This window comes from Oncorhynchus mykiss, chromosome 1, assembly GCF_057628025.1.
Source record: "Oncorhynchus mykiss isolate SJ-2025 chromosome 1, ASM5762802v1, whole genome shotgun sequence".
In the NCBI taxonomy this organism is placed as follows: Eukaryota; Metazoa; Chordata; class Actinopteri; order Salmoniformes; family Salmonidae; genus Oncorhynchus; species Oncorhynchus mykiss.
In genome coordinates, this window is record NC_143022.1 from 33,899,800 (window position 1) to 33,915,272 (window position 15,473).

Below are 15,473 nucleotides of genomic sequence, written 5' to 3' on the forward strand. Positions count from 1 at the left end.
TCACATAAAAGTCTAATTTTAGCTCTATTCTCCAGTAATTTGGATTTGAGATCAAATGTTTAATATGAGGTGACAGTACTGAATGTCACCTTTCATTTGAGAGTATTTATATACTTACAGTTGAAGTCGGGAGTTTACATACACCTTAGTCAAATACATTTAAACTCAGTTTTCACAATTCCTGACATTTAATTCTAGTAAAATTCCCTGTTTTAGGTCAGTTAGGATCACCACTTTATTTTAAGAATGTGAAATGTCAAACTAATAGCAGAGAGAATGATTTATTTCAGCTTTTATTTCTTTCATCACATTTCCAGTGGGTCAGAAGTTTACATACACTCAATTAGTATTTGGTAGCATTGCCTTCAAACTGTTTAACTTGGTTCGAACGTTTCAGGTAGCCTTCCACAAGCTTCCCACAACAAGTTGGGTGAATTTTGGCCCATTCCTCCTGACAGAGCGGGTGTAACTGAATCAGGGGTGTAGGCCTCCTTACTCACACACTTTTTCAGTTCTGCCCACACATTTTCTATAGGATGAGGTCAGGGCTTTGTGATGGCCACTCCAATACCTTGACTTTGTTGTCCTTAAGCCATTTTGCCACAACTTTGGAAGTATGCTTGAGTTCATTGTCCATTTGGAAGACCCATTTGCGACCAAGCTTAACTTTCTGACTGTCTTCAGTTGTTGCTTCAATATATCCACATAATTTTCCTCCCTTATGATGCCATCTATTTTGTGAAGTGCACCAGTCCCTGCAGTAGCAAAGCACCCCCACAACATGATGCTGCCACCCCCGTGCTTCACGATTGGTATGGTGTTCTTCGGCTTGCAAGCCTCCCCATTTTTCCTCCAAACATAACAATGGTCATTATGGCCAAACAGTTATTTTTTTGTATCATCAGACCAAAGGACATTTCTCCAAAAAGTACGATCTTTGTCCCCATGTGCAGTTGCAAACCGTTGTCGGGCTTTTTTATGGCGGTTTGGAGCAGTGGCTTCATCCTCGCTGAGCGGCCTTTCAGGTTATGTAGATATAGGACTCGTTTTACTGTGGATATAGATACTTTTGCACCTGTTTCCTCCAGCATCTTCACAAGGTCCTTTGCTGTTGTTCTGGGATTGATTTCCACTTTTCGCAACACAGTACGTTCATCTCTAGGAGACAGAATGCGTCTCCTTCCTGAGCGGTATGACGGCTGCGTGGTCCCATGGTGTTTACACTTGCATAGTATTGTTTGTACAGATGAATGTGGTACCTTCAGGCGTTTGGAAATTGCTCCCAAGGATGAACCAGACTTGTGGAGGTCTACAAATCTTTTTCTGAGGTCTTGGCTGATTTCTTTTGATTTTCCCATGATGTCAAGCAAAGAGACACTGAGATTGAAGGTAGGCCTTTAAATACATCCACAGGTACGCCTCCAATTGACTCAAATTATGTCAATTAGCTTATCAGAAGCTTCTAAAGCCATCATATCATTTTCTGGAATGTTCCAAGCTGTTTAAAGGCACAGTTAACTTAGTGTATGTAAACTTCTGACCCACTGGAATTGTGATACAGTGAATAATAAGTGAAATAATCTGTCTGTAAACAATTTTTGGAAAAATGACTTGTCATGCACAAAGTAGATGTCTTAACCGACTTGCCAAAACTATAGTTTGTTAACAAGAAATGTGTGGAGTGGTTGAAAAACAAGTTTTAATGTCTCCAACCTAAGTGTATGGAAACGTCTGACTTCAACTGTACATTATATGTCTTACCATTTAGAGATAATAAAAGCATAATAAAATGCATTTTATGTATCTGGTTCCCCCATTTGAACAAGTCATAAGTATTAGTGGTCTGGTGGTGGAAAAAGTACCCAATGATGATGTAAAAGTAAAGATACCTTAATAAAAAATGACTCCAGTACAAGTCACCCAGTAAAATACTTATTGAGTAAAAGTCTAAAAGTATTTGTTTTTAAATATACAGTGCATTCGGAAAGTTTTCAGACCCCTTGACTTTTTCCACATCTTGTTACGTTACAGCCTTATTCTAAAATTAACTAAATAAATGTTTTTGTTCTGCTCATCAATCTACACACAATAGCCCACCATGACAAAGCAAAAAAAAAATGTTTTTTACATTTTTGCAAATGTCTAGCAGGTGTCAGTAAAGCACCTTTTATGTGCTTGCTATGTTTCATGCATAAGTCCCTCACTAAACAAATAGTAGTTCTCTGTGCACTGTGAGGGTAAGGAGTACTTTGAACCAGGAAAATACTCTGTGTAAACAAATAGGCCTAGAACTGAACAGTGGCATAAAACTGCTAAGGTAACGGAAGATGACAGAATTCCTAGCTGTCTGACTGATAAAGATAGAATATTACGTGTTAGATACTACTGCACTGTCGGAGCTAAAAACACAAGCATTTCCTTACACCTGTGATAACATCTGCTAAACACGTGTGTGTGACCAATAACATTTCATTTTATTTGAATTTTGTTCTCAAAATGTGTTTAGTGGAATTCAGGTTGAGTCTGCATGTAATTTCTGGACTATTAAGCGCACCTTAATAGCCGCACCCCCCTTATAAGCCGCACCCACTGAATTATTAAAAAATATGTATTTTGTACATAAATAAGCCGCACATAGACAAAACGTCTTATCCTTCGGTGTCGGAGTTGAATAGCTTCATTGTCGCTGAGCTCATGCTGCCCTCTTCAACACGCAGCAGTCCAGCCTTTCGAAACCTGTTGATGATAGTGGATTTTTTGACAATGCTCCACGCTGTCAGGACCCACTGGCAGACTTGACCATAAGTTGCTCTTCGCATGCGGCCCGTTTTAGTGAAGGATTTCTCCCCACTTGTCATCCAAGCCTCCCACTGAACACGGAGCGCCACCTTAAATGCACGATTTACACTGATGGGCCATCTGCTTTTCTTCACTCTGAAAGCTTTTGTTGTCTTTTTGCACTAAGTCAGTTCCTCACACTGCTGTTTCCAACGTCTTTTCATCGACTCAAGGCCAAGCAGTTTTTTTGGCGGCATGAATCTTGTGAAAGCTAGGCCAATTGTGCGTCGCCCCACGGACCTCCCGGTCGCGGCCGGTTACGACAGAGCCTGCCTGGGCGCGAACCCAGGGACTCTGATGGCACAGCTGGCGCTGCAGTACAGCGCCACTGCGCCACCCGGGAGGCCTGTACACCGCCTTCTAATACCACATTTTCTCTCTCCTCTCTCCAGGAGTTGGACAATCAAATCAAATCAAACTTTATTTGTCACATGCGCCGAATACAACAAGTGTAGTGAAATGCCCTTAACCAACAGCGCTGTTCAAGAAGAGCTAAGAAAATATTTACCAATAAACTAAAGTCAAAAAGAACACAATAAAATAACAATAACGACGATAAATACAGGGGGTATGTGGAGGTACAGGTTAGTCGAGGTAATTTGTACATGTAGGTAGGGGTAAAGTGACTATGCGTAGATAATAAACAGCGAGTAGCAGCAGTGTACAAAACAAAGGGGGGGGGGGGTGGGGGGGTCAATGTAAATAGTCCGGTGGCCATTTGAATAATTGTTCAGCAGTCTTATGAGAATGTTGCTGTGTTCAGTCTGTTTGTGATGGTGGCTGTGAGGAGTGTTTATTGCCAACTATAGAGCTACGGATGCAGACATACACTACCGGTCCAAAGTTTTAGAACACCTACTCATTCAAGGGTTTTTCTTTATTTTTATTATTTTCTACATTTTAGAATAATAGTGACTATATGGAACCATGTAGGAACCAAAAAAGTGTTAAACAAATCTAAATATATTTTAGATTTGAGATTCTTCAAATAACCACCCTTTGCCTTGATGACAGCTTTGCACACCCTTGGCATTCTCTCAACCAGCTTCATGAGGTAGTCACCTGGAATGCATTTCAATTAACAGGTGTGTCTTCTTAAAAGTTAATTTGTGGAATTTCTTTCCTTCTTAATGCATTTGAGCCAATCAGTTGTGTTGTGACAAGTTAGGGGTGGTATACAGAATATAGCGCTATTTGGTAAAAGACCTAGTCCATATAATGGCAAGAACAGCTCAAATAAGCCAAGAGAAATTACAGTCCATCATTAGTTTAAGACATGAATGTCAGTAAATATGGAAAATGTCACAAACTTAGAAAGTTTCTTCAAGTGCAATCGCAAAAAACATCAAGCGCTATGATGAAACTGGCTCTCATGAAGACCGCCACAGGAAAGGAAGACCCAGAGTTTCCTCTGCTGCAGAGAATAAGTTCATTAGAGTTACCAGCCTCCGAAATTGCAGCCCAAATAAATGCTTCACGGGAGTTCAAGTAATAGACACATCTCAACATCAACTGATCAGAGACAATGTGAATCAGGCCTTCATGGTCAAATTGCTGCAAAGAAATCACTACTAAAGGACGCCAATAAGGAAAAGAGACTTGCTTGGGCCAAGAAGAATGAGCAATGGACATTAGACCGGTGGAAATTTGTCCTTTGGACTGGAGCCCAAATTGGAGATTTTTGGTTTCAACCTCTGTGTCTTTGTGAGATGCGGTGTGGGTGAACGGATTATCTCCACATGTGTATTTCCCACCATGGAGCATGGAGGAGGAGGTGTTATGGTGTGGGGGTGCTTTGCTGGTGACACTGTCTGTGATTCATTTAGAATTCAAGGCACACTTAACCAGCATGGCTACCACAGCATTCTGCAGCGATACGCCATCCCATCTTGTTTGGGCTTAGTGGGACTATCATTTGTTTTTCAACAGGACAATGACCCAACACACCTCCAGGCTGTGAAAGGGCTATTTGAACAAGAAGGAGAGTGATGGAGTGCTGCATCAGATGATCTGGCCTCCACATTCCCCCGACAACCAAATTGAGATGGTTTGGGATGAGTCGGACCGCAGAGTGAAGGAACAGCAGCCAACAAGTGATCAGTATATTGTTGGAACTCCTTCCAGACTGTTGCAAAAGCATTCCAGATGAAGCTGGTTGAGAGAATGCCAAGAGTGTGCAAAGCTGTCATCAAGGCAAAGGGTGGCTATTTGAAAAATCTCAAATATAAAACATATTTTAACACTTTTTTGGTTATAACATGATTCCATATGGGTTAGTAGTTTTGATGTCTTCACTATTAAAATTGCAACAATAAAGAAAAACTCTTGAATGAGTAGGTGTTCTAAAACGTTTGACCGGTAGTGTAGATCACAAACAGAGTGTGATGAAACACATATAAGATGGACAGAGGTATGTCAGTGCAGGGGGACCGTAGACATCCGTGTCATGCTTCTGTTCTTTTACACGCGTGTTGTTGTTTATTTAACAAAATTGGGTGTTGCAATATACCGTTTTTCCCTTTGGAAGAGTAGGCTATGTTGACAGTCCAACAACCGTAGCGATTTCATGTATGCCTATACAGTGTGCTAGGTCATTCATGTAATCTGTCTCCCCCTCAGTGTTGCTGCTGCTGCTGTTCCTGCGGAAGAGGAGACCAGTGAAGAAGAACGTCCTGCTGAAGGAAGAGGAAGTCAAAGACAACATTTACTACTGTGATGAGGAGGGGGAGGAGAGGATTACCAGATGAGAGGAGAAGAGAGGAGAGGGGGAAGGAGAGAAGAGGATGGGGAAGAGGTGAAAGAAGAGCATAGTCTTACTATTGAGAGAGGCCGACATAGTCAGATCTGGCTTTCAAGAGAAGACTATGTTGGGGCGGCAGGTAGCCTAGTGGTTAGCGTGTTGCGCCAGTAACTGAAAGGTTGCTAGATCAAATCCCCGAGCTGACAAGGTAAAAATCTGTTGTTCTGCCCCTGAACATGGCAGTTAACCCACTGTTCCTAGGCTGTTGTTGTAAATAAGAATGTGTTCTTAACTGACTTGCCTAGTTAAATAAAACATTTAGAAAATGTTCACACTGCCCACAAAATGAGATGGAAACTGAGCTGCACATTGTAACCTCCCGCCAAATGTATGACCATATTAGAGACACATACACTGACCCACAAAGAATTAGAAAACAAATCTAATTTTGATAAATATATTAGGTGAAATACCACAGTGTGCCATCACAGCAGCAAGATTTGTGACCTGTTTCCACAAGAAAGGGGCAATCAGTGAAAAACAAACACCATTGTTGTCACGCCTGCTCTCGCTCTTCCACCCTGGCGCTGGAGGACTCCCCAGCATTACATTTGCTCAGTACATTGTTTTCACTGAGGAAATGTACAAGTCTGCTGTTAATGATAATGCAGAGGATTTTCCAAAGGTTGCTATTGACGCATATCCCACGGTAGTTATTGGAGTCAAATTTGTCACCACTTTTGAGGATTGTGGTAATCATTCCCTGGTTCCAAATATTGGGGAAAATGTCAGGGCTAAGGATGATGTTAAAGAGTTTAAGTATAGCCAATTAGAATCTGTTGTCTGCATATTTTATAATTTCATATTTTTTAATTTCAAACAAAAACATTATTCAACATTATTCAATTATTCAACACTGTTCAACAAATGTGCGCATATGAAAATCACAACTGGCAGGTAGATCGGTAGAAATGGTCAAATCAATTGTAAGCTTCCTCAAACTTGAAACTCAAACTTAAAACTCACAACTCTAGGAACAGACCATTGTGAAAAGAGAGCACATTGCTTTGTACTGCATAATTACAATGGGCGTGTGTGAGAGAGAGATAAGGAGAAGGTGTGTTGTCACTAAGATTGTGCCTATTAAAACTGAGCACAAATGATCAGCTATGCGTCTTGCTTGCTATGGGCAGGAGCAGGCCTGCAAGCTGAGGGCAACAGAATGCTATGTTCCTTATTTTATATTTTTCCCGTTCCCTTCTCACCAAGTTTACAATTGTAAACTAATAGAAAAAGTGAAGAACTAATTGCAAGCACTGTTCCAGATCACTTGATATCCACCACAAGTGGGAGAGAAGAGAAACTAAACTGTCTATACAGCAAAGCGTGTGTCCGACTCCAAACCCCCACAACTGAATAGATAAGAGCATATCACGCCCCCCAAGAAGCGTATACCTGGTTCAAATCCAGGCTGCATCACATCCGGCCGTGATTGGGAGTCCAATTGGCCCAGTGTCATCTGGGTTTCGCCGGGGTGGGGTCTCATTGTAAATAATAATTTGTTCTTAACTGAGTTGCCTAGTTAAATAGAAAAAATCAGTCTAGTACAATAAAAAAAATGCAATATAATGAAAATAACTCAAATAATCCCTTCCCTCCTAACCTTTTTTAAAATTGTATTTTACCTTTATTTAACTAGGCAAGTCAGTTAAGAACAAATTCTTATTTTCAATGACAGCCTAGGAACAGGGAGTTAACTGCTTGTTCAGGGGCAGACCAACATATTTGTACCTTGTCAGCTCAGGGATTTGAACTTGCAACCTTCCGGTTACTAGTCCAACACTCTAACACTCTAACCACTAGGCTACCCTGATTAAGCCTTTATCAATTAAACGAGGGCCAAGGTCCTCTCAATGTTTTAGCAGACCTGTTAGACCATAAACATAATTTCCACCAATTAGGAAGCATGTCCATAACATTCAAATCCTGAGCTCATTCAAACACCATTCATATTTATTAAACTTTTTATTGTGAATAAACTCTTGCCACAATGATTGAGTTCTATAAAGTCTGCTTTTGTGAAGTTTAAATACAATTTTCACCAAGTTATCACCAGTTATTCTTATTGTAGTGTCTGTAATGGATGTCACTGTTTGATTTGATTTGACCTTTGCCACAGTCCTGGGGGGATGATAACCTAAAAGGGTGACAGCAGCATACGTACATCCAGTACATTTAACATGGGCAAAGTGTCTGAAAGTTTATGCTGTGATGGAATTTTTTTTTTTAAAACTTTTCTAATAACCGTTTTCTGTGTTCATGCGTGACTCACTGAGCGAATCCTTACTATCAGTATCTGCAATTTGGCAGTACACCTAAACCGTTATTTTGAGGACAAAAGATATCTCAGTTTCAAGGTCTTAGCTGAGAGAAGAAGCCTTGTGAGGTATTGATTTGTCACATGGATGACCCAGTGTTGGTTGGCCACATGAATAAAGCAAACGTTAATGATGAATTATTTATGAATAAGCTAAATCATGCAAATATGACCTGTCTGCAGTATATAAGAGAACTAACGGGACTGCCCCGGAAGAGCTCCTGACAGTCGTTCACTATGGTGCGTCAAGTTTGTTGGAACCTCTCCAGCGTGCTTACAATAAACAATGATTAAGGTTGACTTTGAGTGTCCCTGTGTAAGAATTTCTATGACAATGTGATGAGAGAAGAATACCTACACAGAGCACACCAATTAAAACTCTGTGGTTGAAACTTGACCAAAATAAAAGCATTACAAGTGTAGCAATATCAAAATTCAGGGAAGTTTAATACGACCCTCACAGAATTAAGAGGAATCACAACAGGTGACAAGTGGGCAAACATGCATTTAGGAACAAATATTTCTGTAAGCACAACTCCACTCCAGTTACATTTTTTTTAAAGCTTATAAGATCAACATTGACTTGTAAATGATTACTCTGGCCTTACCTGCAACAAGAAGAAGCTCAATCCAAACTGTTATCTGGCAAATCACAACATTTAATTTATGCATGAATTACCCTTTTAGTGTCAAAGTGTCTTGGCTGATAACGTTGACAATGTTGATAAATGCTGATAGGGTAACTGCCAAGGTAACATATAGTTCCTGTAGTGCAGAAAGTATGACCCTGTCCTAGTTATTCTCTGTGTAAAGGTATGTTACTGCTCCAATGAAAGTCTAATCTCTTGGGGCGGGGATGACCTTGTTTACTGGACACATACTGTATACTGGAGATGTAATGGTTAACTAGTGTTAACCATTAACTAGCCTACTGTCTGTAGGAGCAGAGAAACCCCTCAGTCTGTTTGTGCAAGCATAATTGCCTAGCATTAGCACACTGTAGATTTTGCTTTATGTTTTGGATCATTGTCTTGTTGGAAGACAAATCTCCGTCCCAGTCTCAGGTCTTTTGCAGACTCCATCAGGTTTTCTTCCAGAATGGTCCTGTATTTGGCTCCATCCATCTTCCCATCAATTTTAACCATCTTCCCTGTCCCTGCTGAAGAAAAGCAGGCCCAAACCATGATGCTGCAACCACCATGTTTGACAGTGGGCATGGTGTGTTCAGGGTGATGAGCTGTGTTGCTTTTACGCCAAACATAACGTTTTGCAATGTTGCCAAAAAGTTCAATTTTGGTTTCATCTGACCAGAGCACCTTCTTCCACATGTTTGGTGTGTCTCCCAGGTGGCTTGTGGCAAACTTTAAACAACACTTTTTATGGATATCTTTAAGAAATGGCTTTCTTCTTGCCACTCTTCCATAAAGGCCAGATTTGTGCAATATACGACTGATTGTTGTCCTATGGACAGAGTCTCCCACCTCAGCTGTAGATCTCTGCAGTTCATCCAGAGTGATCATGGGCCTCTTGGCTGCATCTCTGATCAGTCTTCTCCTTGTATGAGCTTAAAGTTTAGAGGGACGGCCAGGTCTTGGTAGATTTGCAGTGGTCTGATACTCCTTCCATTTCAATATTATCGCTTGCACAGTGCTCCTTGGGATGTTTAAAGCTTGGGAAATCTTTTTGTATCCAAATCCGGCTTTAAACTTCTTCACAACAGTATCTCGGACCTGCCTGGTGTGTTCCTTGTTCTTCATGATGCTCTCTGCGATTTTAACGGACCTCTGAGACTATCACAGTGCAGGTGCATTTATACGGAGACTTGATTACACACAGGTGGATTGTATTTATCATCATTAGTCAATTAGGTCAACATTGGATCATTCAGAGATCCTCACTGAACTTCTGGAGAGAGTTTGCTGCACTGAAAGTAAAGGGGCTGAATAATTTTGCACGCCCAATTTTTCAGCTTTTGATTTGTTAAAAAAGTTTGAAATATCCAATAAATGTCGTTCCACATCATGATTGTGTCCCACTTGTTGTTGATTCTTCACAAAAAAATACAGTTTTATATCTTTATGTTTGAAGCCTGAAATGTGGCAAAAGGTCGCAAAGTTCAAGGGGGCCGAATACTTTCGCAAGGCACTGTACATACGGCACTCCACCACAAGTTGTTGAGAAGCTTTCGGAGTGTAATATTCAATCGGGTCTTTTCAGATATACAGTTGGAGTCGGAAGTTTACATACACTTAGGTTGGAGTCATTAAAACTCGTTTTTCAACCACTCCACAAATTTCTTGTTAACAAAGTATAGTTTTGGTAAGTTGGTTAGGACATCTACTTTGTGCATGACACAATTAATTTTTCCAACAATTGTTTACAGACAGATTATTTCACTTATCATTCACTGTATCACAATTCCAGTGGGTCAGAAGTTTACTCTGGCCTGGTATTTTATATTTGAGATTCTTCAAAGTATCCAGCCTTTGCCTTGATGACAGCTTTGCACACTCTTGGCATTCTCTCAACCAGCTTCATGAGGAATGCTTTTCCAACAGTCTTGAAGGAATTCCGACATATGCTGAGCACTTGTTGGCAGCTTTTCCTCCTCTCTGTGGTCCAACTCATCCCGAACCATCTCAATTGTGTTGAGGTCGAGTGATTGTGGAGGCCAGACCATCACTCTCCTTCATGGTCAAATAAAACTTACACAGCCTGGAGGTTTGTTTAGGGTCATTGTCCTGTTGAAAAACAAATTATAGTCCCACTAAGTAAAAAAAATAAAGGGAACACTAAAATAACACATCCTAGATCTGAATGAATGAAATATTCTTATTAAATACTTTTTTCTTTACATAGTTGAATGTGCTGACAACAAAACCACACAAAAAATATCAATGGAAATCAATTTATCAACCCATGGAGGTCTGGATTTGGAGTCACACTCAAAATTAAAGTGGAAAACCACACTACAGGCTGATCCAACTTTGATGTAATGTCCTTAAAACAAGTCAAAATGAGGCTCAGTAGTGTGTGTGGCCTCCACGTGCCTGTATGACCTCCCTACAACGCCTGGGCATGCTCCTGATGAGGTGGCGGATGGTCTCCTGAGGGATCTCCTCCCAGACCTGGACTAAAGCATCCGCCAACTCCTGGACAGTCTGTGGTGCAACGTGACGTTGGTGGATGGAGCGAGACATGATGTCCCAGATGTGCTCAATTGGATTCAGGTCTGGGGAACGGGCTGGCCAGTCTATAGCACCAATACCTTCCTCTTGCAGGAACTGCTGACACACTCCAGCCACATGAGGTCTAGCATTGTCTTGCATTAGGAGGAACCCAGGGCCAACCGCACCAGCATATGGTCTCACAAGGGGTCTGAGGATCTCTTCTCGGTACCTAATGGCAGTCAGGCTACCTCTGGCGAGCACATGGAGGGCTGTGCGGCCCCCCAAAGAAATGCCACCCCACACCATGACTGACCCACCGCCAAACCGGTCATGCTGGAGGATGTTGCAGGCAGCAGAACGTTCTCCACGGCGTCTCCAGACTGTCATGTCTGTCACATGTGCTCAGTGTGAACCTGCTTTCATCTGTGAAGTGCACAGGGCGCCAGTGGCGAATTTGCCAATCTTGGTGTTATCTGGCAAATGAAAAACGTCCTGCACAGTGTTGGGCTGTAAGCACAACCCCCACCTGTGGATGTCAGGCCCTCCACATGCACATTTGTGGCCTGCTGGAGGTCATTTTGCAGGGCTCTGGCAGTGCTCCTCCTGCTCCTCTTTGCACAAATGCAGAGGTAGCGGTCCTGCTGCTGGGTTGTTGCCCTCCTACGGCCTCCCCCACGTCTCCTGATGTACTGGCCTGTCTCCTGGAAGCGCCTCCATGCTCTGGACACTACGCTGACAGACACAGCAAACCTTCTTGCCACAGCTCGCATTGATGTGCCATCCTGGATGAGCTGCACTACCTGAGCAACTTGTGTGGGTTGTAGACTCCGTCTCATGCTACCACTACAGTGAAAGCACTGCCAGCATTCAAAAGTGACCAAAACATCAGCCAAGAAGCATAGGAACTGAGAAGTGGTCTGTGGTCCCCACCTGCAGAACCACTCCTTTATTGGGGATGTCTTGCTAATTGCCTATAATTTCCACCTGTTGTCTATTCCATTTGCACAACAGCATGTGACATTTATTGTCAATCAGTGTTGCTTCCTAAGTGGACAGTTTGATTTCACAGAAGTGTGATTGACTTGGAGTTACATTGTGTTGTTTAAGTGTTCCCTTTATTATTTTGAGCAGTGTATATTTTGATTTAACACTTTTTTTCATCACTACATGATTCCATATGTGTTATTTCATAGTTTTGATGTCTTCACTATTATTCTACAACGTAGAAAATAGTACAAATTAAGAAAAACCTTTGAATGAGTAGGTGTGTCCAAACATTTGACTGTTGTTTGAATTTTCAAACTAGTTTTCATTGGAAAGGCAATTAATCCTAATCATTACTCCATGTGTTTAATTATGTTTTGAGCTGACTTTGCCATGGGTTTTGAAGGGAGCACCTGGCTCACACCCTGGAGGCAGCCCGGTTCCTAAAGTTATGCAATCAACTTTCACCAGGTGCAAAACGCACCCAACCGGGCACCCTGGCCAGATTAGTCAGATCCCCTCATTGATCAAGTCTCTCTCTCTCTCTGGCCAATCAGAACACATTATCCCTTCCTTAGAGGTGGACCATATCAGCCTGGAAGTAAACTATGCCTCAGGTGAACTTTGACCGTGTCAGTCTGGGGTGGTGAGGGCGGAAGATTGAGACGCTGTGAATGACTGACCAACACAAAGCCTTTATGATTTCAGGTCCCTCTCTTTTTTCCCTCTATGAGGTTTAGAAGGCTGATTCTATTCTTTGTGGATATGAAAGTTGTTCATGAGGAAGCCAGGCTGTGGACCCACTGCAGCTGAAGGTAAGATAGAGAGAGAAAGGCTGTGATCGGAGTGTGTCTGCATGTGACAGTGTGTGTGTGTGTGTGTGTGTGTGTGTGTGTGTGTGTGTGTGTAGCCTGATATGCCCATTAGATGAGATACGTTTTCCTGATATCTTCAGCTGTAGCTATTACATCATCAAACAGCGACATGTTTTTGTTGTCTGCCTTTCTCAGATGACTCAGAACATGTTCCAAGAGGGGCTGTACCATGTTTTTTTTAAGGACCGCACCTTGAGCCACCCACTCACTGTAACCACCAATCAGGAAGAATTTAAAGATGTGCGGATTGGACGCTGGTTTGGGACAGTCGTTAACACCCGCCTCCTTGTCACTGGGGTGAGATGAGGAAAACAAAAAGCAACCCTGTGGTTCCTAATCACTGCCCTGTGACCAAATACTGTTATTAATCAGTTATCATAATTTTACCATGTAGTTTCGTAAATACGTTACCATTTCCTGTGAAATAAAGTGTTACCCAAAACCCTCACTCTAGAGTACTTCTCCTGTCTCTCTCTCTGTCACTAAGGTTTTGCAGGTCTTCGGTGCCCTGGCCTCCATTCTAACCACAGTAACCTACGCCTGCGTGAGCTTCAACTGTTCCGTCTCCTTGACTACACCAGTCTGGTCCGGCCTGTTTGTGAGTCCTCGCTTTTCACTGTCTTATGCAAGACTGTGTTAGCCCACTGAGATAATGCCTAGGCATCCCCGGTTGACACGGTCTATGTTGTCACTCACTACCTGTTTCAAAATATTTTTCCCATGATGTGCCCTCTGAACACGACCCTGGAATAGATGATGTCAGTACGCATTTCACTGTAAGGTCTACACCTGTTGTATTCGGCGCACGTGACAAATAAAGCTTGATTTGATGTTTCACTAAGCTGGTTATTGTGTTGTTACAGTATCTGGCCACTGGAGGGCTGGCAATGGAAGTTCAGAGGAAACCCAACAAACTCAATGTGAGTATGTATATTTGTATTTATTTAACTAGGCATATATCACACAAATGCTTTATTCAACGAGTGATCTGATTAATCAAAAAATTTATGATATACTTTTTGAATTCATTATCCCAATTTGGAAGTCTCACCCTAGTGAATCTTGTGTTGTTCGCCACTGTTAGTAGTGAGTCGCTAAATTCATTGCTTCTGTGATTGTGAAGTGTTTCACCATTTTTTATTTTAAGTTAAGTTGTTATGCTCACTGCTCTGTTAACGTGTTGAACAGGTGACCACACTGATTGGCCTGAACATATTCAGCTTACTGCTGGGGTGCTGTGCTCTGCTGGCCTACAGCCTCATCACTTCACAGGCTAAAGCACTCTACACGGACCAACAGGTGTGTTGTACTGTCTGTGTATGTGTGTGTATGTATGTGCATGTGTCTCTCTCTCTCTCTGTGTAACCTCCTCCTTTCTTTGTCTCCCTCTCAGCGTGCGGGTGTGTACATAGCGAAGGGCAGCTCTATCATGTTCACAGTACAGTGTCTGCTGGCCTCTGTCTACACTCTTTTCCTGTCCTGGAGAGGTCTACGACGGTATAGCGGCCCCCACACTCAGACCTACAATCGTCTAGCACAGGCAAGAATAAATGCACACAAATGCCAGCACACGCACTCACACACACAGCAACATATACAGTGCCTTGCGAAAGTATTCGGCCCCCTTGAACTTTGCGACCTTTTGCCACATTTCAGGCTTCAAACATAAAGATATAAAACTGTATTTATTTGTGAAGAATCAACAACAAGTGGGACACAATCATGAAGTGGAACGACATTTATTAGGTATTTCAAACTTTTTTAACAAATCAAAAACTGAAAAATTGGGCGTGCAAAATTATTCAGCCCCTTTACTTTCAGTGCAGCAAACTCTCTCCAGAAGTTCAGTGAGGATCTCTGAATGATCCAATGTTGACCTAAATGACTAATGATGATAAATACAATCCACCTGTGTGTAATCAAGTCTCCGTATAAATGCACCTGCACTGTGATAGTCTCAGAGGTCCGTTAAAAGCGCAGAGAGCATCATGAAGAACAAGGAACACACCAGGCAGGTCCGAGATACTGTTGTGAAGAAGTTTAAAGCCGGATTTGGATACAAAAAGATTTCCCAAGCTTTAAACATCCCAAGGAGCACTGTGCAAGCGATAATATTGAAATGGAAGGAGTATCAGACCACTGCAAATCTACCAAGACTTGGCCGTCCCTCTAAACTTTCAGCTCATACAAGGAGAAGACTGATCAGAGATGCAGCCAAGAGGCCCATGATCACTCTGGATGAACTGCAGAGATCTACAGCTGAGGTGGGAGACTCTGTCCATAGGACAACAATCAGTCATATATTGCACAAATCTGGCCTTTATGGAAGAGTGGCAAGAAGAAAGCCATTTCTTAAAGATATCCATAAAAAGTGTTGTTTAAAGTTTGCCACAAGCCACCTGGGAGACACACCAAACATGTGGAAGAAGGTGCTCTGGTCAGATGAAACCAAAATTGAACTTTTTGGCAACAATGCAAAACGTTATGTT

At 42.0% G+C, this 15,473-nt stretch overlaps 1 protein-coding gene across 2 annotated transcripts in view; it reads left to right on the top strand.

The window, feature by feature from the left end:
* The window catches only part of tmem253 (transmembrane protein 253), a 224,515-nt gene that overhangs the window by 207,499 nt on the left and 1,543 nt on the right, over positions 1 to 15,473 (top strand). Inside the window, exons 2-7 of one of the 2 annotated variants that reach the window (XM_090229363.1) lie at positions 12,818 to 12,924; positions 13,120 to 13,281; positions 13,472 to 13,582; positions 13,848 to 13,904; positions 14,173 to 14,283; positions 14,378 to 14,524. In XM_090229363.1, coding sequence (XP_090085489.1) covers positions 13,120 to 13,281; positions 13,472 to 13,582; positions 13,848 to 13,904; positions 14,173 to 14,283; positions 14,378 to 14,524 — 588 coding nt within the window. In that variant the 5' untranslated portion in view covers positions 12,818 to 12,924. Of the gene's footprint in view, positions 1 to 12,612; positions 12,925 to 13,119; positions 13,282 to 13,471; positions 13,583 to 13,847; positions 13,905 to 14,172; positions 14,284 to 14,377; positions 14,525 to 15,473 lie in introns of those variants that run through there. The other variant, XM_021598957.3, reaches the window with a different exon arrangement.